This window comes from Delphinapterus leucas, chromosome 3, assembly GCF_059928025.1.
Source record: "Delphinapterus leucas isolate spDelLeu-1000000601 "Yukka" chromosome 3, BTC_Dleu_Yukka2, whole genome shotgun sequence".
In the NCBI taxonomy this organism is placed as follows: Eukaryota; Metazoa; Chordata; class Mammalia; order Artiodactyla; family Monodontidae; genus Delphinapterus; species Delphinapterus leucas.
The window spans coordinates 65386901-65410257 of NC_143131.1; the positions used below are offsets into that span (position 1 = coordinate 65386901).

Sequence of the window (23357 nt, forward strand, 5' to 3'; positions counted from 1 at the left end):
ACCAGGGAAGCCCGGGAATGCTTTTAATTAGGGTATGAAGAACAGAGCTTGCCAAAACTCTGTTCCATATTTACTACCAGTAAATAACATAGCATTGAATTTTCAAGGAGAAAAGTTTGTTTTGTGTTTCTGGTGGTATCTTCTTCTTTGTTTTAAATAGTGATGGGTAGGTTCTTGAGTCTCAGATTTAGAATTCCTTTTTTTTTTCTTACACTATAAACCTGAAGTTAAAGCCATCCATTTTTGTCACTTAGTGGTTGATATTTTATTAATACTGAAGACATAATAAAGCTTTGTGAGAAAAGGCAGAATGTTTTGGAATTACAGAATATCCATTTTAAGTACGTATTAGGTTTTTTGTTTTGTTTTGTATTTTTTAACTTTGACCACAAGAGGTCTCCAAAGCATTTCATATACCATGGATAACAATTGAAAGACTACGAAAAGCTTTACTTTTATTTTTATTTGTCTAGATACAGAATTAATTTGTATTGTATGATAATTTAGAGTAAATAACTATTAGTCAAAGATAGTACTAAGCTAAAGTTATTCTTTCTCAATAATGATAAACTATCAATTTTTCTTCAGTGAATTATCTTTTATAGATAATTTATGTAAAATTTTATAGATCATTTATGTAAAGTGTGTTTATAGATTTCAGTTTGGTTCTTAGGAAATTAGTCTTACTATATTAATTGTTATCTTTTCCATTTGTTGTAAGAATGTATACATTCTTACATTCTCTATAGAGAGAAGCAAAGGGAAAGTAATGATTTTAAGCACTGTATTAACTGCAGTTAAGATCACTTTAGCTTAGAGATGTTATATGTTTATAAAACTGGTCAAGGGCTTCCCTGGTGGTGCAGTGGTTGAGAGTCTGCCTGCCGGTGCAGGGGACACGGGTTTGTGCCCCGGTCCGGGAAGATCCCACGTGCCGCAGAGCGGCTGGGCCCGTGAGCCATGGCCACTGAGCCTGCGCGTCCGGAGGCTGTGCTCCGCAACGGGAGAGGCCACAACAGTGAGAGGCCTGTGTACCGCAAAAAAAAAAAAAAAAAAAAAAAAACCAAAAACTGGTCAAGAGGAAAGGTATAGAAAACAATAAACAAATATTAATTAATATTTACTAGTTCTCAAAGAAACTGATTTTTGAGGCAAGTCAGATGAACAGAGCAGATGATGGTCAACTTTGAGTACAGAGAGGGAGAGCTTTCTGGGCCCTGACATAACCAAGGAAGGCCTGTTGGAGGAGGTTGGCTGGCATAGGGGCATTTGCAGGACAGGGGGCTTTGAATTGGTAGTGGGGAGGGAGGACAGTATGTTGTGTGTGTGGAAACGACATGAACTCAGGGGCCCACAGGCTGGAAATATTAGAGGAAGTGTGAAAACAGGGGGGAGACTTTTCTGATTGGAGGAGAACTTTCGTGTTGAGAGTTGGGGGAAGAGAGAGTCAAGGACCTTAAAATCCAGCCAAGGGGTGTGGACTCCTAATGGAAGGCAGTCGGGTCTCTGGGCAAAGAATGGCATGATAAAAGAGAAGAGGCCTAGTGCGAGTGTTGAGATAAAAGAAATAAATAAACAGTTCCCATAAAAGAAAAAAGTGTACAGAGAAAAGGATAAGATCAAAGAATATGGAGAATGTCAGTAGTTGGGAGTCGGAGGAAGAAGGATAGAAAGAAACATAAAGGGAGGAGATAAAGAGCCAGGTAGAGAACCAGGACAAGGTAGGGATATGTAGTTGTAGTCCATCTGTTGCAAATGATATGGTCAGTGGTGTGTGTGAATGTTTTACAATATTAACTCTTAAAATTTTCTGAAGCTTCATGACATTTAGAAAATTATACTTGGCTAAAAACTAACCGTGACCAGTTGATACCATTTGTCCGTCTGGTGAGAAAGGATGTCTAGGTTCCCCCCTTGGCCTTTGCTAGCATGGGTGGAGTTGGACCACATTTTTTTTACTGTGGTGTTTGGCTGGAGTAGAGTGGTTATTGTCTACGAGTTTTCTGTCTTGCTTGGCTGCACCTTCCTGGGTGTTTGGGGAGAGCAGGATTGTTGGACCTTTTTTGCCTGCTCCTGTTGGCCTTTCCCGATTGTCAGCTTCTTCACCTCCAAGGCTGGGATATATGTGGCAAAAGTAAACTCAGGGGACTCACCTCTAGGTCTCGAGTTCCCTGCTGGTCTGCTTTCTGTCTGCCTTTCAGTGTCTTCTGTTTGTTTTATGTATAATGTCCAGGGAATTGTACTCAGCAAGAGAAAGAGGGAAAAGTGTGTTTACTCTTCTTTCCCAGAGCAGAAGTGTTTCTAATCAAGATCTTATTTTAGAGATTGTTCTGAGTATGAATGAACTTTGCTTCCTTGATATTACTTTAATTTAATTAAAATAAAATTTAAAAAGCACTTGGATTATGTTGATAATCCAATGTGCAAATCTTTACTGTAGTTTTGTACGTGGGGTGAGTCTGACTCAGGGAAAAAGAAAACTCCGTTTTCAAATTTTTTATAATTTAAAACAGTTTAAAATTTGTTTTGGTGTCACCTAAAGTTTAAGCATGTTAGAATATTTTTAAAAGCACAACCAATGGGGAAAGTCCTTCTTCCATTCTTTGGTGAATTAACAATCTGAGCAGACAAAAAATAACCGTAGTGAAGTTTTACCAGTCCTCCATCAGAGTGCTGTCACGAGGATTAAGTCGTATTAGCTTTTTATAAAGTTTCTCCTTTATTGCTTATTACCAAAAAAAAAATAAGTATTTAAGTTAAAATTCGAAAAGAATTGAAGGAAACTCAAAACCAAGTGAATTCAGAGAGCCTGGAGAAGGGCATAAATCAGGTGTAGAGTCTTAGGTCAAAAGAGGAGTGGCCCTGGAACAGGGAAGGTTGGGAGTGGGTGACTCTGAGCACTGGCCACCACTGGTGGAGCCGAGTCACACTTGGTTTACTTACTTGATAGAATTCCAAGCAGTTCACAAATAAATATTTTTTACTTTCATAGTTAAATATTTATTTAAGGTATATTAAAAATGTATAATTAGTGAATCAAACCTGTGATTTCATAAATTTTTACGGCATAGGAAGATTCTTAAGTTGGTATTTGTGTTGAAAAAGCAGTGGGTTGGTTTACCAACAACTACTGAGTTGTAGTAGTGATGTACTTGCAGATGTGGGAACATTCTTGAAGGTGGAGGGGGAATGCCTGAGGTAGGGGGAACATGCTGGAGCACACTTTAGGGGCAGCATATGTCATGTTTATCTGCTTCTTGTCATTTAGGTTCTGTATGAGTGTTAGAGCTAAATCCAGTATAAATGGGACCATTGCTTGAATGAAAAAAATCCAAACCAGAGTTTAAGAGAAATACAGGTGTTGTATTTGAGGTCCAGAAAGGGCATTTAAGCTCCCTGGAGTTGGGCTCGTCTCCATTTTTTATAGTAGTTGACCTTTCTAATTGAGGTATTTTATTACACTTTCAAGTTTATTTTATTAATTTAGATAGCTGGCAGTAAATTCTGATTGATTATTCTTTTCTTATCCCTAAGAAATATTTGTATTGATAGATGTTTGCAGTGGATTCTCACCTTTTGATCCATCCTCTGATTTGCACATTATTATCATCCATCCATTCATTCATTCATTCATTCTTAAAAATATTCATTGTGTGCCAAGCTTATTACTAGATGGTGAAGATACAGAAATGAGTAAGGTCGCTACCTTCCAGATTCTTACAGTCTACAGGGCTGGTAGTCATGGAAACGAACAGTTATAACAAAAGTGCCAAATGTTATGGTCTTAGAGAGTCACTGGTAGCATAAGAACACAAAGCTTTGTCTATGCAGTTAAGCGAGGCTTCCCAGAAGAGTATGCCAGAGTTGAGACTCGAGAATGACAGCCAGGCTGATGGGGGTTTGAGAGATCGTGGCTTTCTCAGGGAAAAGAAACTAGTTTGGTTGGCTGCCCTGCCAGAGTGAGCAGCCTAAGGCAGGACAGATGTGGGGTTTGGAGAGAAAGATTGCATAAAGTGGAACTGAAGGAGAATCAAGGTTGGAACAGTGGAGAGAGAGCAATATTAAGGAGGGGTTGGATTAAGAGTCTCCTCAGAAAAAGACAAAGAAGGGATGGCTCATGGCAGAAACTGTGTCATAATAATCTTTTGTGTCCCCAGGACCTATTATAGTAGCTTGAATATAGTAGGTACTTAATAAATGCTTGATGAGTGAATGACTAAACAAGTAACTTTTGGAATAAGGAGAATAATGAATATTTCCTGTTTGTTTTTCTTAGGAAAAATGAATTGGGTTTTATAAACGTGAAGGGATTGTTGTAGTAGCTGGAAATTCGTACAGGATATATGATGGTAAATGTGTATTTAAATGGTATGAGGATAGCCAACTCATTTTGGGAAGACCATATTAATTTCCTATCATTTGACAGCAAGGTTCCAACCTCATCTCTGGCACTTGAAACTTTTTCTACTGTGATGCTCATAGGAAATCTTTTTTTTGTTTTTTTCTCTTTCTGTTCTGTTTTTCTTATTTTCTTTATTCCTTGTTTCTAGAGTAGAAGATAAAAGGTAAAGTTGGCTCCTTTTTCATTCTGTTTCATTCTGTTTATTATGTAATAATTTTCACTTCACTATTTAGAAAATGCAAAGTTAGAATACTGATTGTGGTAGTAGATATGGTAGTGGATTAAGTAGCAGAAATAACTCTAATACACAGTAGGAAAATGTGTCTCAAGGCAAACATTTAAAGAGGAAGTCTTAATATATTAAAAATCTGTTTTATATTGACTTCCTTTTAAAAATTATATTAATTCCTTCTCTGGCAGAAATGCCATTGTATTTTCAGTGGTTTTCTTGGTGCAGATAGTTTTTACATCTCTAGCTAGGACTTTTAATGGGTAGCACTTTAAAAAAAAAATTATTTATATATTTATTTATTTTTGGCTGCGTTGGGTCTTTGTTGCTGCACGTGGGCTTTCTCTAGTGGCAGCGAGTGGAGACTACTCTTCATTGCGGTGCGTGGGCGTCTCACTGCGGTGGCTTCTCTTGTTGCTGAGCGCGGGCTCTAGGCACGCGGGCTTCGGTAGTTGTGGCTCTCAGGCTCCAGAGCGCAGGCTCAGTAGTTGTGGCGCAAGGGCTTAGTTGCTCTGCGGCATGTGGGATCTTCCTGGACCAGGGCTCGAACCCGTGTCCCTGCATGGGCAGGCGGATTCTTAACCACTGTGCCACCAGGTAAGCCCTTAATGGGTAGCACTTTTAACTCATATATATGAAAATCCAGATTTTAAAACACAATAAATTAATAGATTTTCTACAAGAGTGTTTGCTGTGTGGTTTATCTAAATAGTGAGCGTCTTTGTGCATTTTCATTTCATAACTCCTCAGGAATATCTCTATTTTAAAAGAGTAATGGGGTGTACATGTTATAGGTTTATTGATAGTAGTCGAATAGGAAAAAACAGAATTTGAGGAGTCTGGAGGAATGATTACTACAGAGAACTCCCAAGGTGGGGCCAGTCTACTTGAACAGAAAAGTTGGGAAGCAATTGTGTGAGATGTGCAGAATTGTTCTACTACCTTTACTTGATTTTGTAAATCACCTGTTTGTTTGGGGTTGAAGATTTAATTTCATAAAGTCTCCTAATTAACTAAAACATTTTATTCTGAAGTTACATGATCACCGAGGTAATTAGTGGCAAAGCCTACTAGATCTCCAGTCCTATTTGATGTTGATAAGTCCACCTCCTGCCATCATTAAGATATAACCTAACAGCAATATGAAGTACAAAAATCTCCATAATTGAACTCTTTAAAAAGGTAGCCATCTATCCTTAGGATCTCTTCAATTATTTTTCTTCCCTTTCCCTCTTCATAGTTCAAAGATTCATTTCACATTCTTCCCTTCTAACAAAGCTTCCTTTCATTGTCTACCTTAAATCAAAACCTTGGTTCAAAGCGCACCCCGCCTCCCCACCAGGCTTGCTTATGTCGGAGCCTTTGTGGTCACAGACTTATCCATTAGTCTTTTCAATGACTCCTTCCTGTCAAACCATTCTGCTGAAAGGAGATTTCTTACTAATTTCCATTATTTTTGTTGATTACTCTGAAATTATTCCCTTATCTCTTATTTTCGGGCCAGGAAGTTCTTCTCCCTCCCATCCTCTTTTTGTGAATTCTTTTTAACCACTAACCCAAGTCTTCATCCCTAGAGCAATAAAAGTCTGTGAAGTCCTGGCTTGCCTTTTCCCTCTACCATTTTTCTTATCTACCTCCCTTTCCCTCTTCCCTTCCTTACCCCTCCTCCCTTCACCTTTTTAAAGAAAATACCTGTCTAGTATTTGATTCAATATATAATTTGATTTAATATACATAATGCTGAGGTTGATGGCGTTTCTCCAGGCTTGCTTGGGAGCCCCTTCACACAACAGCAGCTCAGAAAACTCTGACAAGTTCTTAGGACTCTTTCCCTCAGCACCATCATGAGCTCTTTCTGTTACTTTGTACCTTCAGCTCTGATCCATTGGCCATGCTGAGCTGGGCTCTCCATCTCAAGGGAGTGGACATGGGCCCTGAACACACTGTACTAGATTGTGTACTAAATTGCCCCCAGCCCTAACAGGAAGGCTGGTGGAGAAAAGAATTCATGATGAGTGGATCTCTGTGTCTTCCCTGATGGCCATGTTGGACCATGACCACACCACAGGGTTAGTCTTTACCTGGTGGGGCCATTGAGATCAGGAGAGTGCTGAGTATCACGTGACATCTTTAAGATGGCTTGTGTCCAGCCAGGGAGGCCTGCACCTGACCCACCCATCAAGGCAGTGCTTTTTGAGCTGTGGTCACAAATCATTAGCGGACTATGAAAACAATCTTAATTACCACTTAAAAAAAAGAAATACAATAGTGTAGAGTCAAAGATAGATGGGTGCGTTGTATGTAATAAGCTAAGTATTGTTGTTTGAAACTTTGTTTTGCCATTTGCTATACATCCTAATCATGATTTAACCCAAGAAAAAGTTGCTTCAAAGACAGATTGACTTCTGGTCATTCCTGTTAACAGCAAATCAGGTAAGGTATACAAAACACATTAGCTAAATAATGTTTCCCTTTCCATTCAGCTTCATAAACAGTTATTGTACAGTTACCCTGGATCTTCTTGAGATTAGAAGATCCATGACCTTTGCCCATTAAAGGCTACCAGTCTACTTGGAAAGCCAGCACATATACAAACCGCTGCAGTACAAAGTAGATTATATAGTGTGTGTGATAGGAAAGCAAACTAAATACTGAGAGAGTACATGAGAGGGAGAGGATAATTCTGTGTAGAGCAACACTGCTCAGTAGAAATGTAATGTGAATCACATATGTAATTTAAAATTTTTGGTAGCCACATTAAAAAGTAAAAAGAAACAGGTGCAATTAATCTTAATAATATACTTTATTTAATTCAGTATATCCAAAATATCATTTCAACATATAACTGTTACATCCCTTTTTATATATTAAATCTTTACATTCCTTTTGACAAAGTTTTCGAAATCCAATGTGTATTTTACATTTATAGCACGCTTCAGTTCCAGCCAGCACCATTTCAAGTGCGCAGCAGCTCCGTGTGATTAGTAGCTGCTGTATTAGACAAATGCAGTTTTATGCAATGTAGGGAAGCATCACGCAAGAGAAGGCCTAGAAGGATAGGCAACACTTAACTAGACAGGTGTTGGGAAAATACATTGCACAACGAGAAAAAAGTTTAAACACAGATGAAATAAGAGTTTGTAGGGACTTCCCTGGGGGCTCAGTGGTTAAGAATCCGCCTGCCAATGCAGGGGACACGGGTTCGAAGACCTGGGAAGATCCCACATGCCGCGGGTCAACTAAGCCCGTGCACCACAATGACTGAGCCTGCTCTCTAGAGCCCGCGAGCCACAACTACTGAGCCCATGTGCTGCGACTGCTGAAGTCCACACGCTCTAGGGCCTGTGTGCCGCAACAAGAGAAGCCACTGCAATGAGAAGCCCATGCACTGCAACGAAGAGTAGCCCCCGCTCGCTGCAACTAGAGAAAGCCCACATGCAGCAACGAAGACCCAGTGCAGCCAAAAAAAAAGAAATTCTAAAGAGTTTGTAAAAAATAGTGAAGCTCTTACTATATACCAGGTATATTCCATGATGATTACTCATATTAACTCAGGTAATCTTCACAACAAACCTTTGAGGTAATTACTATTATTATATAGTAATTACTATGTAATTTATAAATTATAAATTTTTTATAGTGAGGAATCAGGCACAGGTGGTCTAGTAGCATGTATGCATATATGCATGTATCTGTCTTTCTGTCTCCAAAGATTACCTTGTCCCAAACCCAGGACCTGTGAATATATGAGGTTAAATGACACAGGGGAAATAATGGAGCTACTCAGCTGATTTTAAGGTAGGGAGAGTACCCTGGATTATCCAGGTGGGCTCAATAATCACAAGTCCTTTAAATGTGGAAGGCGGGGGGGTCAGAAGAGTCAGAGTGATGTGCTGTGAGTGTGTGACCCACCCATTTTGGCTCAGAAGATGGAGGAAGAGGCTACAAGCCAAGAAACGTAGCCTGCCTCTAGAAACTGGAAAGGGCAAGGAACCAGATTCTCTTCCAGAGCCTTCAGAAAGGGAACACAGCCCTGTCAATACCCTGATTTCAGCCCAGTGAGACCAGTGTTAGAATTCTGACCTACAGAACTGTGAGATAATAAATGTGTGTTGTTCCAATAAGCCACTAAGTGACAGGTGTTTAATACTGTTGAGATATAATTTTTGCAAGTAAGAATGTAAAAACTAGTTTGCTTCTGACTAAAATATTGGGAGTTTGGAAGTATTTGATAAAGTGATTACTGCCCTTTTTAAGCAATTCCTGGTTGCCAAGTTAGGCAGTCATTTAGGTGTCGGTAAGGATACTTTACAGTCTTTATGTAACTTTTAACTCTCAACCCCCGGATATCACAGAGTTTACTTGTGGGTGATTAAATTGAGCAAGACAAGAGATTGCCCACCCATGGAGAATAAAATCCTATTTCTTCTCCCTTCTGGAGAACAGTGGGAACAGCCTGGCCTGTAGGTTGATTGTCATATTCTACCTCCTTCCCACCTACTTATTGCTACAGAGAGACACAGAACTTAGCCTCTCAACATATTCTGTCATTTTTCTGGGGCTGCAGAAGAAAGGGCTTCCTTAGGTTAGTTCCAAGGCCCTGTGAGCATAAAAGTATTTGCCTGTAAAAGGAGAGAAGCCTCTCTCTCCCTCCTTGTTTGCCTGTTTCCTTTCACTTTATCTTTCCCTCTGTACTGACAATGCAAAGATGTTACTTAAAGGGTATGTGTTTTATTCAGTTTTGCCATTGCCCTATATACTAAAATACTACCTTTGTCAAAATGCTGCTGTTTTACAGTGCTCTGCAAATACATAGATAAAAAGCATTCTTTTTTTTTTTTTTTTTTTTAGAACAATTCCAGAGTTAAATACTGGCTAAATGTTGGAAACAATAGTGGAATTCACTAGGCCCCCGGGGCCTTGGTGATGTGAAGTGTTTATAGGTGTCTTTCCTCTAACCTCAGAAGTAGAAAACTTAGGCTTTTCGTGTGTGGTGCTGTCTTTGCCCCAGGAGCTTAGTGAGTGCAGCCCCATCTTCCAGAATTCTCTTTGTGGCTTAGGGAATGTGTATGATTTTCCTGCATTCCTTGTCAGAGGCTCTAGGCCACACTAATTGCTCCTGAATGATGACAGGTGCTTGTTGCCTGCTAAACAATCCTTGTGTCTAAATCGTATTTTCGCATATAAATAAAGAGGTGGTGATTTTGTTTTACAGATAGATTTTCACTTCCAGGCTTTTCTATTTGATTGGACGTATTTAAACAACAAATTATGCAAGAAGGTTAAATTGATTGATTTTACAAGAGTTTGAGTTGAAAACCCATTGCTTAAGTAAGGTAACATGAAGCCAGGAATATGGCACACTTTCTCCTGTCTAGTCCCTTGTCCCTTTCTCTGGGCTCTAGTTGCACTAGACTAATTGCTGTGTTCTAAACATGTCATGTACAATGAGAGATGGCACAGGACAGTGGTCTGAGTACAGAGTCTGGGGCCAGACAACCTGTGTTTGAATCCTAGCTTCCTTGGTTTTTTGTTTTTGTTTTCGTTTTTTAGCTGTGGATCTTATTAACCTCTCTGTGGCTCTGTTTTCTTATGCAAAACCAGGTATATAATAATGGAACTTTTTCACAGAGTAGTAGTGAGGATTAAGATAGTTAATACATATAATGGGTTTAAAACAGTGCATAGAACATAGTAAGTGCTCAGTAAATATTAGTTCTTTTTTTTCATTCTTCACTTGTTGTTTTGCCATTCTTAAGCTATTCTTATGTGGTGTGGTGTGTTTTCTCCTCATCTGTCTTCTAAAATAGTCTGTATTTTAACAGTCTTATTGCTTTTATGAAGCTGTCCTGCAATTTTCAGTTGGGATTCTAGTCTTGGCTGTACATTGAAATCACCTGTGTATTAAATACTGATGCCTGCGTTTTTGCTCTGTGCTGGATTTCGCTTGTAGTGGCTTGTGAGAATGGATGGTTATATTTCCATGGAATTTTCTTTCAGGTAAGCTTTGGTAGCTTAAAATCAGCCATGGTGAGAATATTTACACTCTTGAAATTGGCAGATACTACCACAGGCATTCTTTTCAATCTACTTGGTATTTTAGTGATTTGTTTATAAGCACCTCTAAATAGATACTGAGCCCTTTAGTAGGGTTGTGTTAGTTTGCTAGGACTGATGTAACGAAGTACCACAGGCTGGGTGGCTTATAAAACAGAAATTTATTGTTTTACTCTTCCGGAGGCTAGAAATCCAAAATCAAGGTTCCAGCAGGGTTGTTTCCTTCTCAGGGCTGTGAGGGAAGGCTCTCCCAGGCCTCTCTCCTTGGCTCATAGATGGCCATCTTCTTCCTATGTTTCTTTATGTAGTCTTCGTTTTGTGTGTCTGTGTCCAGATTTCCCCTTTTCTTAGGGACACCAGTCATATTGAACTAGAACCCACCCTAATGACCTCACTTCAACTTGATGACCTCTGTAAGCACTCTGTCTTCAAAAAAGGTCCCATTCTGAGGTACTGGAGGTTAGGAGTTCCACATAGGGATTTTAGGAGGACATAATTCAGCCCATAACACACAGCAGGGAACTCCTTTTTTCCATTTATTCCTGTAGTGAAGATTTGTTGAATTGAAAAGGAAACATCAGTTAGTTATTCATGTACTATGAATTCCAGATCGTCAACTTGATTATTTTTTTTGAAGCAGCTGTTTCTTGGGATAATATCAGAGTTCGTTGTTTGTAGAGAAAAATATCAGTTTAGGAAGATTGGTTCTTTTAAGTTGTCTGAGGCAGGCTCGAGCTTGTTAATGAACTCAAAGGCATATGATCCGAGTGAAATGGTCTTGATTTTGTGTCTGTCACTGAGAGAATGCTTTTAATCATGCATGAAAAAAATGTTTGAGATGAATTTCCACTAAGCTGAGAATGTTTTAATGCTGAGCATTCTCTTCAGGATTATATAAGACTCTCAGAAAAGTAGGATTTCTTTTGCTTTTTCTCGAGGGCATATAATGTCAGGTAAAGATTTTGTGATTTTTGTGATTAACAAAAATGTCTTTGAACCACAGAAAGCGTAAATTATTTTGTAAAAATTTGCTTCGTGTTGGGGTGATTGTGTGTATGGGAAATAGTGGATGACATTTAAACTATGATCATCTCAAAGCATATAAATATGGAATGTACTTTTTGAAGTTAAATGTTTTTCTTCGAAATGAGATGCTTCTCTGCACCATTGCTTTTTGCTGAATAAATACTTGAATTAGAATCTTATTCCAAAAATGTATTTGAAATACACACTGGCACAGGAATTTGTTGGTCTAAATGTTCAGATTTTTTTAGTTATCCATTTTATACACATCAGTGTACACATGTCAATCCCAATCTCCCAATTAATCACACCACCACCACCACCCTGCCGCTTTCCCCCTTTGGTGTCCGTACGTTTGTTCTCTACATCTGTGTCTCAATTTCTGCCCTGCAAACCAGCTCATCTGTACCAAAATGTTCAGATTTTTTAATAGAAAATTTTCACCTATAAATTATATATGGCAAATATATAAAGCTTTAATATTTTTGGAATAAAGCTTTAATTTTTAATCAACCTTAAGTATAATTTATATGCAATACAGTTTACACATTTTAAGTATATGAGTCAAATCAATTTTGATAAATATATGCATCAATATAACCACCACTCCAATTAAGATATAGAACATTTCCATCTTCCCAGAAAGTTCCCTGTGCCTCTTTGCAGTCATTTTTCTCCCCATGTCCACCTCCTACGCCAAACAAATACTGATCTGAGTCGACTGTTACAGAATTTCACATAGATGGAATCATTACAGTATGTACTCTTTCATGTCTAGCCCCTTTCAGCATAATGCCTGTGAAATTCACCCATGCTTTGAGTGTATTGGTAGTTTGTTCCTTTTTATTGTTCAGTAGAATTGCTACCAACTTGTTTATCCATTCACTTGCTGAACATTTGAGTTTTTGGTACTGTGACTGATTGAACGTGTCAAAAGTGGTTTGCGAAGTTTCGTGCTGGTGATTTCTCGCTGGACGATGCTCCACCATTGGGTAGACCAGTTGAAGTTGATAGCGATCAAATTGAGACATTAATTGAGAACAATCAATGTTATACCACACAGCAGATAGCCGACATAATCAAAATATCCAAATCAAGCATTGAAAATCATGTGCACCAGCTTGGTTATGTTAATAGCTTTGATGTTTGGATTCTACATAAGTTAAGCGAAAAAAACGTTCTTGACCGTATTTCTACATGCAATTCTCCACTTAAATGTAACGAAAACGTTCTGTTTTTAAAACAAATTGTGATGGGCAATGAAAAGTGGATACTGTACAATAATGTGGAAGAATGGAAGAGATTGTGGGGCAAGCGAAATGAACCACCAACAACCACACCAAAGGCCGGTCTTCATCCAAAGAAGGTGATGTATTTTGTATATCGTGGGATTGGAAGGGAGTCCTCTATTATGAGCTCCTTCCGGAAAACCAAACTATTAATTCCAACAAGTACTGCTCCCAGTTAGACCGACTGAAAGCAGCACTCTATGAAAAGTGTCCCGAATTAGTCAACAGAAAACGCGTCATCTTCCATCAGGATTATGCAAGACCACATGTTTCTTTGATGACCAGGCAAAAACTGTTACATATTGGCTGGAGAGTTCTGATTCATGCACCTTATTCACCAGACATTGCACCTTCAGATTTCCGTTTATTTCTGTCTTTACAAAATTCTCTTAGTGGAAAAAATTTTCAATTCCCTGGAAGACTATAAAAGGCATCCGGAACAGTTCTTTGCTCAAAAAGATAAAAAGTTTTGGGAAGATGGAATTATGAAGTTGCCTGAAAAACGGCAGAAGTTGGAACAAAACGGTGAATACGTTGTTCAATAAAGTTCTTGGTGAAAATGACTTTCATTTTTACTTAAAAACTGAAGGAACTTTTTGGCTAACCCATAGATTCTTTTCCCATATGGGTCATTACAGAGTATTGAGTAGTATTCCCTGTGCTATACAGTGGGTCCTTATTAGTTATCTATTTTATATATAGTAGTGTGTACATGTCTAGGTAATTGGCTTTAGAGTTTAGCAACTTTTGTTAATTTTTCTAAAGATAAACTTTAAAATTAACCCGTATCTTTTGTTTTGTCATCTTTGAAGACTGCTATTTAAGTGACCTTTGAGTGGCTTCTTTTGTTTCTACCCGTGAAATGAAAATGCTTTGTGTCTATTTAAAGGCATTTCAAGCATCAGAAGTAGGTGAGGTGCTATTTTGGGGAGGGGTAGTGGTTTCTGAAATCCCACATTCGCTTTTCCTCATCTTCATCCTGTGCTCCCCTGGAGTGAAAAAGGTACCATTAGAAACATCTTGGTAGCTACTGGGAATATTTTTCATTGCTGATGTGTTCTTTCCTTTGTGCCTGTCCTGCCCAATTTCGTCTGTTCTAAAGCACTCTCCCTTTTTTGCCTTTTCCTTTGAGCACATGACTATTCCTATCTTTCATTCCTAAGTAGCAGTAATAATGTTAATAATAACAACAATAACTAACACTATGTATTAGACACTATTCTAGGGGCTTTATAATATTTATTGACTGATTTAATCTTCACAAACCCCCTGTGAGGGAGCTACTGTTCTTTTAATACAGATTTCCAGGAAACTGAGGCAGAGAGCTGTTAAGTCTGGTGTTATCCAACTACTAAGTGGAAGAACTGGAATTTGATCCAGACTTCCTGGCTCTGAAGCATAGGCTCTGAACCACTCCATTATACGGCTTCTCAGTAAAAACACACAAAGAAGCAACCATTCCCTTCTTTCACCTCTGCTTCTGGACTTCAAAATAAGTAATGTTTTATAGCACAGTTGACATTATTTTGGTTAATATTCCATGAAACTTTCATTCCTTTATAATGCATATTACAGTTTGTATTTCTATCTCTGGCAGTAAAGTTCCTGACAAAAAGCATGTGTGCTTCAAACAAAGTAGCTTTATTTCTGAAGGTATTACTTTACAAACTGCAGTCCCACATGTCCAGTAGAAAGCACAGGCCATCCTAGCATGTAGTTATTCTTCTGGGAAAACGTCTTAGAGGAGGTGAGTCTTGGCTGGCTTGTTAAATAAGAATATGTGCACAGGGCTGGGGGTATGGTATGTGGAGATGGGTGGCAAAAAGACCCAGGATTGGGATAGACTGAAAGATTAAGAAAGGATGGAGGTTTTAAAATATTGTTCCAAGGGAGTTCATCCTTAAGAGAAGATTTCCAGGGTCAGGGAAGAAGAGCTGGGAGGTTATGACTGTGGGCAGAAATGATGCCTTCTCTAGGCCCTTGGGCTTTCTGCCTCCATTCCCTCCCCCTTCGTTTTCTCTTCTCCCTGGTTCCCCAAAGTTTGAGCACTCTAATCCTCTTAGTTTTCCTGACCTCATTGCAGATAGAAGTACTTCCCTGTCAGGTTAGCAATTTCCAGACAGATGAGCAATTTTTTGTTGTGTTACCTTTTTTTTTTTTTCTTAAAGTAACAACTACTATAAAAGAAAAAGTAAAATCAAAAGCTAGAGAAAATTTTAGAAAGACATGAGTTTACCTAGTGTAGACTTCTTACCTTAAGATAAGTTAAGATAAGATAAGACCTCCTGTCTTAGTCTTTTGAACAGCAGGCACAGCTGTCATTTGTGCAGGCCTTGGTTACTTCCTGGGCCTTAGGCCTCCTCTGTCTGAGGCCCCATGGAGTTTGCATAGTGAGTGAGGAGATTCTCAGTTCTTCTTCTGGCTCCCCAACAGGGCTGTCCTCTGGAGCTAGGTCCTAGTGTTTGCTTACTTCGGGTCTTTCTAACTCTGCGGGGGCTTGCCCTAAATCTGCTTTTAATTTCTATCCCCCGGTGGTAACTTGTCTAAGGTCCCTTTATATCTGCTTGGTGGGAAAGTGTGTAGTGGTGGCCGGGGGCTTCCTGGTCTCTACAGTCTCTGACTTGTACTCTGTCTCCCTCTTGGTTTGGTCGGAAGCAGGCTCACCAGCTGAAATCAAACTGGGTCTTTCTCACCTCAGTTCACTATTGCGCATCTGGCCAACAGTAGAGGTTGCCATCTTTCTAAGATGCTGTCTGTATGATTGTGTCCACTTCCTTCTCTGGACAGCAAAGACTCTTTTGCTTTTTGAAAACTGTATACTTCATAGTGAGTTCTTATTGAATTTTTAAAAGTTAAAAATGAACATATTGGCTCATGTAAGTGAAAAGCTTGAAGGTAGGCTGGAATTGGGCATGGATGGATTTAGGGGCTCTTCTCCTTTGTCTCTCCCTCTGGCGTTTGCCCTCTTACATTCCACAAGGTAGCAGGAAGGTTGCAGCCATTCCGTTTCCTGGACTCCTTAGCCTCCCAGGTTTAAGTCCAGGTAAGTGGACAAACATCTTCTCCTGGGAGCTCCTGTGTAAATCCTGTAATCCACTCTTTCCTTTTTCTTTCTCTTTTTTTTTTTTTTTTAATTCTTAAGAAATCTGTGCCTATACCAAGTTCATAGACATATTCCTCCATATTTTTCTGAAAGCTTTATAGTTTTAGCTTTTTATTTATTTATTTATGGCTGTGTTGGGTCTTCGTTTCTGTGCGAGGGCTTTTCTCTCGTTGCAGCAAGTGGGGGCCACTCTTCATTGCGGTGCACGGGCCTCTCACTATTGCGGCCTCTCTTCTTGCGGAGCACAGGCTGCAGACGCGCAGGCTCAGTAGTTGTGGCTCACAGGCCTAGTTGCTCCGCGGCATGTGGGATCCTCCCAGACCAGGGCTCGAACCCGTGTCCCCTGCATTGGCAGGCAGACTCTCAACCGCTGCGCCACCAGGGAAGCCCTCTTTCTCTCTTCTAAAGAAACAATTTTATTTTTTGAATAAGTAGTATATTCCAATGGTTCAAAAATCTAAAACTCTTGTAAGGATATGGGATGAAAAGCTTTTCTTCCATCTTGTCCTTTTTATCATTAAGTACCTCTCTTTGTCTTGTTACAATGCTTTTTGTCCTGAATTTTATCTTGCCTGATAAGAAAATCTTGTCCCATGCTTTCTTTTTATTTGCACTAGCCTAATATATTAATCTGGGCAATTTTTTTCCAGCCAACCTTTTCTTTCTAAACTTTCTGAATTACTTTAAGTTTTGCTCCTATTGGTAGTGTAGAAAGTTTTTCTTCTTCTTTTTAAAATGAGTTTATTTATTTATTTATGGCTGTGTTGGGTCTTCATTGCTGTGCGGGCTTTCTCTAGTTGCAAGAATGAGGGGCTACTCTTTTTTTTTTTTAAGGTGTAAATCATATAATCAGTCTCCAAAATTAAATGTTAGCAAACAGAATCCATCAGTATACTAAAAAGGATAAATAGAAGATAGTGTGATGCCTTAGCTGAAGAATATAAAAACAGTTCAACATAAAGAAATCTAATAATATAACCCATCACATTAGTAAGGTAAAGGAGAAAAATGTATGATCATCTAGACAGATGTGAAAAGTATTTTGATAAAATTCGACATCCATTCATGCATTATTAATTACAAGACAACACCAAAAATGACAGCAATGCTTCAGGAAACTTCTCTATTGTGTAAGATTATACAACTACAACAATAGCAAGCACTAGTAATAGACCCAAAAAAGTCAGAAGAATAACAAGAATAGTTACTATGACCACTAGTATTCAGCATTAGGGGCTACTCTTCATTGTGGTGCACAGGCTTCTCATTGTGGTGGCTTCTCTTGTTGCAGAGCATGGGCTTTGGGTGTGCGGGCTTCAGTAGTTGTGGCTCGTGGGCTCCAGAGTGCAGGTTCAGTATTTGTGGTGCACGGGCTTAGTTGCTCCATGGTACGTGGGATCTTCCCGGACCAGGGCTTGAACCTGTGTCCCCTGCATTGGCAGGCAGATTCTTAACCACGGTGCCACCAGGGAAGTCCCAGTTTTTCTTCTTTTGTAATCCAATCCGAGGTTAATTTTCTTTAAATAAGTGAGTTTAGCCCATTTACATTTGTCATTATGGTAGATATATTTGATATTAGTTTGTCCATATTCAGTTTTCTATTTTTATATCTTAAAGAATCTTCCACTATATGGTCTGTTTTCTTTGCTGTTCTTCTGGGGTTATTCTGATATTTTCATTCTAGTGGTTGTCTTTATAATTTGACATAATGCCCTCAGTCTTCTAAGAAAGTGATGGTTTCCTATTATAAGAAGTAATAAATTAATGAATTTCATCCTAATTCTGATATAGAGGCATTGTAACTATGTTACATAGTCTGTTTTATTCAGTCTCAATCTCTATTGCATTCTGTCCTCAGAGGAAAGAATTAATCACTCAGCAAGCTTGGAACTCAATCCGTATTATTATTATCAATAAGGACACTGTCAGAAGAGGCCTTGGGTTTTCCTAGAGTAGATTGTCAGCCTTTAGCAAGGCTCTTTTTATCTATAAAAATTATAGTTTCAAAAGTCAGCATAGATCATAAATTGGTAAGTTGACATTTGGTCACAATTAAACATTATCAAAATCTTTGTAGGTAGTTTGCTACTCAGCACCAGAGAATCACCAATTTTATGTCCAAGTTGACATTACTGGGTCTAAAGTTCCCCCCTTTTTTAGTGTAGGTTCCACACTTGTTGAGAGTTTTATTGCCACTTAATTTTTCAAAAACAATACATTTGGCAACACAGAGGCATGTAACATATGAAAAGGATTTTTTAAAATTAGAAATCTTGACACTTCCCTGGTGGTCCAGTGCTAAAGAATCCACCTTACAATGCAGGGGACGTGGGTTCGATCGCTGGTCAGGGAACTAAGATCCCACTCGCTGCAGGACAACTAAGCCCTAGTGCTGCAACTACTGAGCTTGTGTGCCTCAACTAGAGAGCCCACGCGCCACAAACTACAGAGGACACGTGCTCTGGAGCCTGCGCGCCACAACTAGAGAAGAGAAAACCCGCTGCCACAGCTAGAGAGAAGCCCGCACGCTGCAACGAAAGATCCCACATGCCTCAACAAAGGTCCCACGTGCTGCAACTAAGACCCAATGCTGCCAAAAATAAATAAATAAAAAATAAATCTTTAAAAAAATAAAATAAAATTAGAAATTTTAAGACAGTCCAGCTTCGCATACCCCATGTAGTGACTGAGACTCACATGCTGACATTAGTCCTCCCATCCAGTGCAGAAGGGCAGTTGCCACCCCAGGCCCACGGAGGAGGAGCATAGCCTCTGTTCAGTCTCTTTTCTGTTCAGAAGGCTTCAGCCTCTGGTCACAAAGAGCCTCTGTAGAGGGTGGGAAGGTGTTTTTTAAATAATTTTTTAAGTCCTAGGTCAATTATGGGACCATCGTTGACTTAATTTTTTGGTGAAAAGATATTTACTGCTCACCTCTAATAGAGCAGCTAAAAACATAGACTGTCTTTGGAGACGATTTATATTTCCACTTTGTACTCTAGTCCTACAATGGCTGCCAGTATTTTTCGTGTAGATGAGTGTTTTCAGTCTGCAGTTTGCCTGCGAGTCACCCCGAAAACCCTGTTGAAAATACCCCCTCTCCTCCAGCTTCTTGCTGAATTCAGATGGAACACATTTGGGGTGTGGCATCTGTGCTTTTAATGTGTGTTGCAGGTGATTCTGATGCAGGTATTTCACAGGCTACAGTTTGAGGAAACCAAGATTGACAGTTCTCTGTTGAATATAGAAATTTTACTAAAATCTAGTTTGACAAAATTCTGGTCGGATATTACTCTCTGTGTATACAGTGTTTCAAGTAGACTTTTGTTTCAAAGATACAGTGATTTGCTTTTACCATAAAGAAATCTAGGGAAACAGATAAGAGATTTCACATATAACTCCAATCAGTTTGTGGAAAAAAATGTTTGCATAAGGATATTTTATATACAGATTGCAGAATGTTGAATTTAACACTCTTGTAATGCTTCCATGAAAGCCTCAAGGGTAACTGACAAGTCCATTTTTATCAAAATTAATGTGTTTCTAAATTCTTATCTGCTTCTCAAACAAAATATTAGAACAGTAATTGAGTTACCAGCTGCCTCGCGTGTTCACTCTAGGGACTTGTACAAAAGCATTGTGGAACTCACCTAAGGTCATTCATTGCTTTTTGAGTTACTAAATAGCTTTGCAGTAGGCTTCTAAAAATCCAGGTATTAAGGGTGTCTACAGGAAGATAAAAATTGATAAGAGATTTGCAATAGTTAGTCTGATACTCTCTCCATTGGATTAAGGTGGAAAAATCCTCTTCAGCACTACAGATGGGAGAAAATCCTCCCTCTTAGATTTCTTCCTGAAGCAGCTTATGCCTGTCTAGTCTTGCAGTAGAACAGAAAAAGCCTTTGGAGCTAGGTATGCTGGCACAGATTTTCTGGGGGAAAAGAAAAACACTAAGAAATCAAATTTATAACTTTATTTAAGCAACGCAGAACATCAGGACAAGTATAGTATATTCCAGGAATGCAAAGATCATTCAGCATCAGAAAATATGAATAATATCTTACCAGATTAAGTGAGAGGAAACAATATGATTATTTTAATACCTATAGAAAGAACATTAGCTAAGATTCAGTAATCCTTTATGACTAATTTTTTTTATTTTTGCAAAAACTGGGAAACTTACCAAACCTTGGGCTAGTAAGTCATTTATTCCAAAACCCGTTAGTAAAAATCACATTTAAGAGTCAAAACTTTGGAAGCATTCCCATTAGTACCAGTAAGAAAACAAAGGATGGCTGTTAGCCTTACCTTTGTTCAACGCAGCCCTGAAGGTCTTAGCCAGTTGTGTAGTGAAACAGAAAAAAGAAATGAAAAATAGAGATTTTCTTCTTGAAGATTATATTAATTCATACATAGGCAATACAGGAAAAAAGTGTTTAGCATTGTTGCTACATATAAAAATTTAGATTCATGTACACCAGTGATAAGCTTTTAGTCAATGTAATAGGAGAAAAGATTCCCTTCACAGTAGTATTAATCTATAATATATCTAAGAGTGAGCACAACCAAAGATATATATAACATGGAGAAAATTACAGAACATTATTGTTAGATATAAAAGACATGAATAAAGAGACATTATGCCATCTTTAACAATAGGATATCTTGATTGTTAAGATATCATTTCTCTCTAAATTAATTCATTGCAAATCCAGTCAAAAGCCCAATAAGGTTTTTGTGAAACTTGACAAAATGAATCTAAAACTTCTAAAAAAATTCAAAAGCCCAAGAATAGCCAAGACAATCTTGAAAAGCAAGGTAGGGGCCTTGCCACAGATATTGATACCAAGCCATGGAAATTACAATACTGTGGTCCTGATACAGAGATAGACAAAAAGATCAGTGGAATAGGATAGAAGCCAGAAACAGGGTCACACGTATGTAGAAATGTGGAGGCAGCATTCTAAATTAGTAGGAAAAGATGGAATGTTTTATAATGGTGCTTGATCCTTAATTGAGAATCATATGGAAAATAAAAGTGTATTTCTACCTTCACACCATCCCCCAAAATAAATTCAGGTGAATTAAATTTGAAAAGCAAATCTTAAAAATTTACTCAAAAATAAGAAATAATTGAAAATTTAAAAACAGATACAAAGAAACGAAATTGAGCTATTTGTAGTCAGGTGGATGGACCTAGACACTGTCATACAGAGTGAAGTAAGTCAGAAAGAGAAAAACAAATACCGTATGCTAACACATATATATGGAATCTAAAAAAAAAAAAAGGTTCTGAAGAACCTACGGGCAGGACAGGAATAAAGATGCAAACATAGAGAATGGACTTGAGGACGTGGTGAGGGGGAAGGGTTAGCTGGGACGAAGTGAGAGAGTGGCATTGACATACATACACTACGAAATGTAAAATAGATAGCTAGTGGGAAGCAGCCGCATAGCACAGGGAGATCAGCTTGGTGCTTTGTGACCACCTAGAGGGGTGGGATAGGGAAGGGTGGGAGGGAGATGCAAGAGGGAAGGGATATGGGGATATATGTATACATATAGCTGATTCACTTTGTTATATAGCAGACACTAACACACTGTTTTAAAGCAATTATACTCCAATAAAGATGTTAAAAAAATATGTCCATCTTCATGTATAAATCTTAGAAATATAATTCTGAGTGCAAAAGCAAGTTGTAGAAGGATAGGTGTAATAAAGTACTGCTTATAAGAAATTTAAAACATGAAATGGTACAGTGTATTGTGTAAAGATGCTAAAATATATTGTAAAGTATAAAAACATACATGGTGCTAATATACACCAAATTGAAGGTAGTGTTTACTTCTGAAGATGGTAGATGAATATGACTGAAGAGGGACGTGTGCAGGATACACCTGTATCTATAATTTTTTTTTAGATAAAAATATTCTAAAGCAACATGTGGCAAAATGTTAACATCAAGTGAATGTCCAATAGTAAAGAAATGGTGGAATAAATTATGGCTTTTACATACTATCAAATATTTTTCAGACATTAAAAAGAGTGAGTTGTAGCTAGGTCACTTTATATGGAGGGATTTCCAAGAGTTATTATTTAGTGAAGAAAAGAAGATGCAGGGAAGTTTGTATAAAGTCATCCCCATTCTATAAAACAATGCATGTATGAGTAGGTGTATATGACATACGTATGACCATATGAACATGAAAAAGATGAGGAAGGGTTCCTCCTAGGCTGTTAACGGGTTGGGAGTGAGGTGATTAGGAAAGGAGAGGAGGGGAGGGGAGGGGAGGGGAATGGGGAGTCAAGCAAACTAGAAAATGGAAGACAATGCACTACTAGCATGGATGATGATTTGATGATTTTGTTTATGTACTTACGTGATCATTTATGTATATACACACACACACATATGCATATTTTTTAAAAGTGTAGAACCACTTACAGAAACAGTGAGAGTTGACTTAAGGGGAATTTACTATATTTGACTGGAGGCTGTGGTAGAAGAAATGGACTTATTAGCATAGTGCCAACCAAAGATGCCACTTCAAAGAAATTAATGATGTATTCTGTTTCTAGTGGATTTAAACAATTGATGCAATTAAATTGATGCTTTTCCATTTTTCTCCCTTTTGTGTTTATTAAAGTAACTGACCTTAATGAGTTCTTAATAACAATATATATAAAATACAGTGTGCTAGGTGATATAAAATACTAGTAGTAAAAGTAATATTTTATGAAATGCAGCCTTTTGACTGGGAAACCTTAGCTCTTTGTCTCTTTTTTTTTCAACTTGGGAGAGAATAAGGAATGAGTCTTATTTATTTTGGTCAGGTCAAGGCCTAAATACAGATAGTGCAAGATTATGGATAATTAATTTTTTAATTTTGCATTTTTTTCTTTCAGCGTGCGGGATGACAGAATTCGAGTAGAAAGGATGGATAACATGTATTTTGAATACAGCCACGCTTTCCAAGAGGTTACAGAATTTTATGCAAAAGACATAGTTGACGGTAAATGTAAATATTTTATACATGTTAGCCATGTGTCCTCAAATTTAGCTGAGTTGAGATTTGGATAAAGGTGCAAGTTTGACTAAAACTCTAATGGAAACTAGATAGTTATTGATTAATAACTGGAAGTAGAGGGAAGAGTTCACTGTTCTTGCACTCAATCAGAAGCACAACTGCAGCTGCTTCTTTGTAATTATGACCATTTAGTAACTTGATGTTTTTGGCATATTCATTGGAGTGTAA

The 23357-nt window shown here is 38.3% G+C and overlaps 1 protein-coding gene across 5 annotated transcripts in view; it reads left to right on the forward strand.

Moving 5' to 3' along the window:
- MSH3 (mutS homolog 3) overlaps positions 1 to 23357 on the forward strand; it is a 182999-nt gene that overhangs the window by 35149 nt on the left and 124493 nt on the right. For all 5 annotated transcript variants that reach the window (XM_022593737.3, XM_022593729.3, XM_022593721.3 and 2 more), the window contains exon 9: positions 23008 to 23114. In XM_022593737.3, the coding sequence (XP_022449445.2) occupies positions 23008 to 23114 (107 nt within the window). The remainder of the gene's footprint in view (positions 1 to 23007; positions 23115 to 23357) is intronic.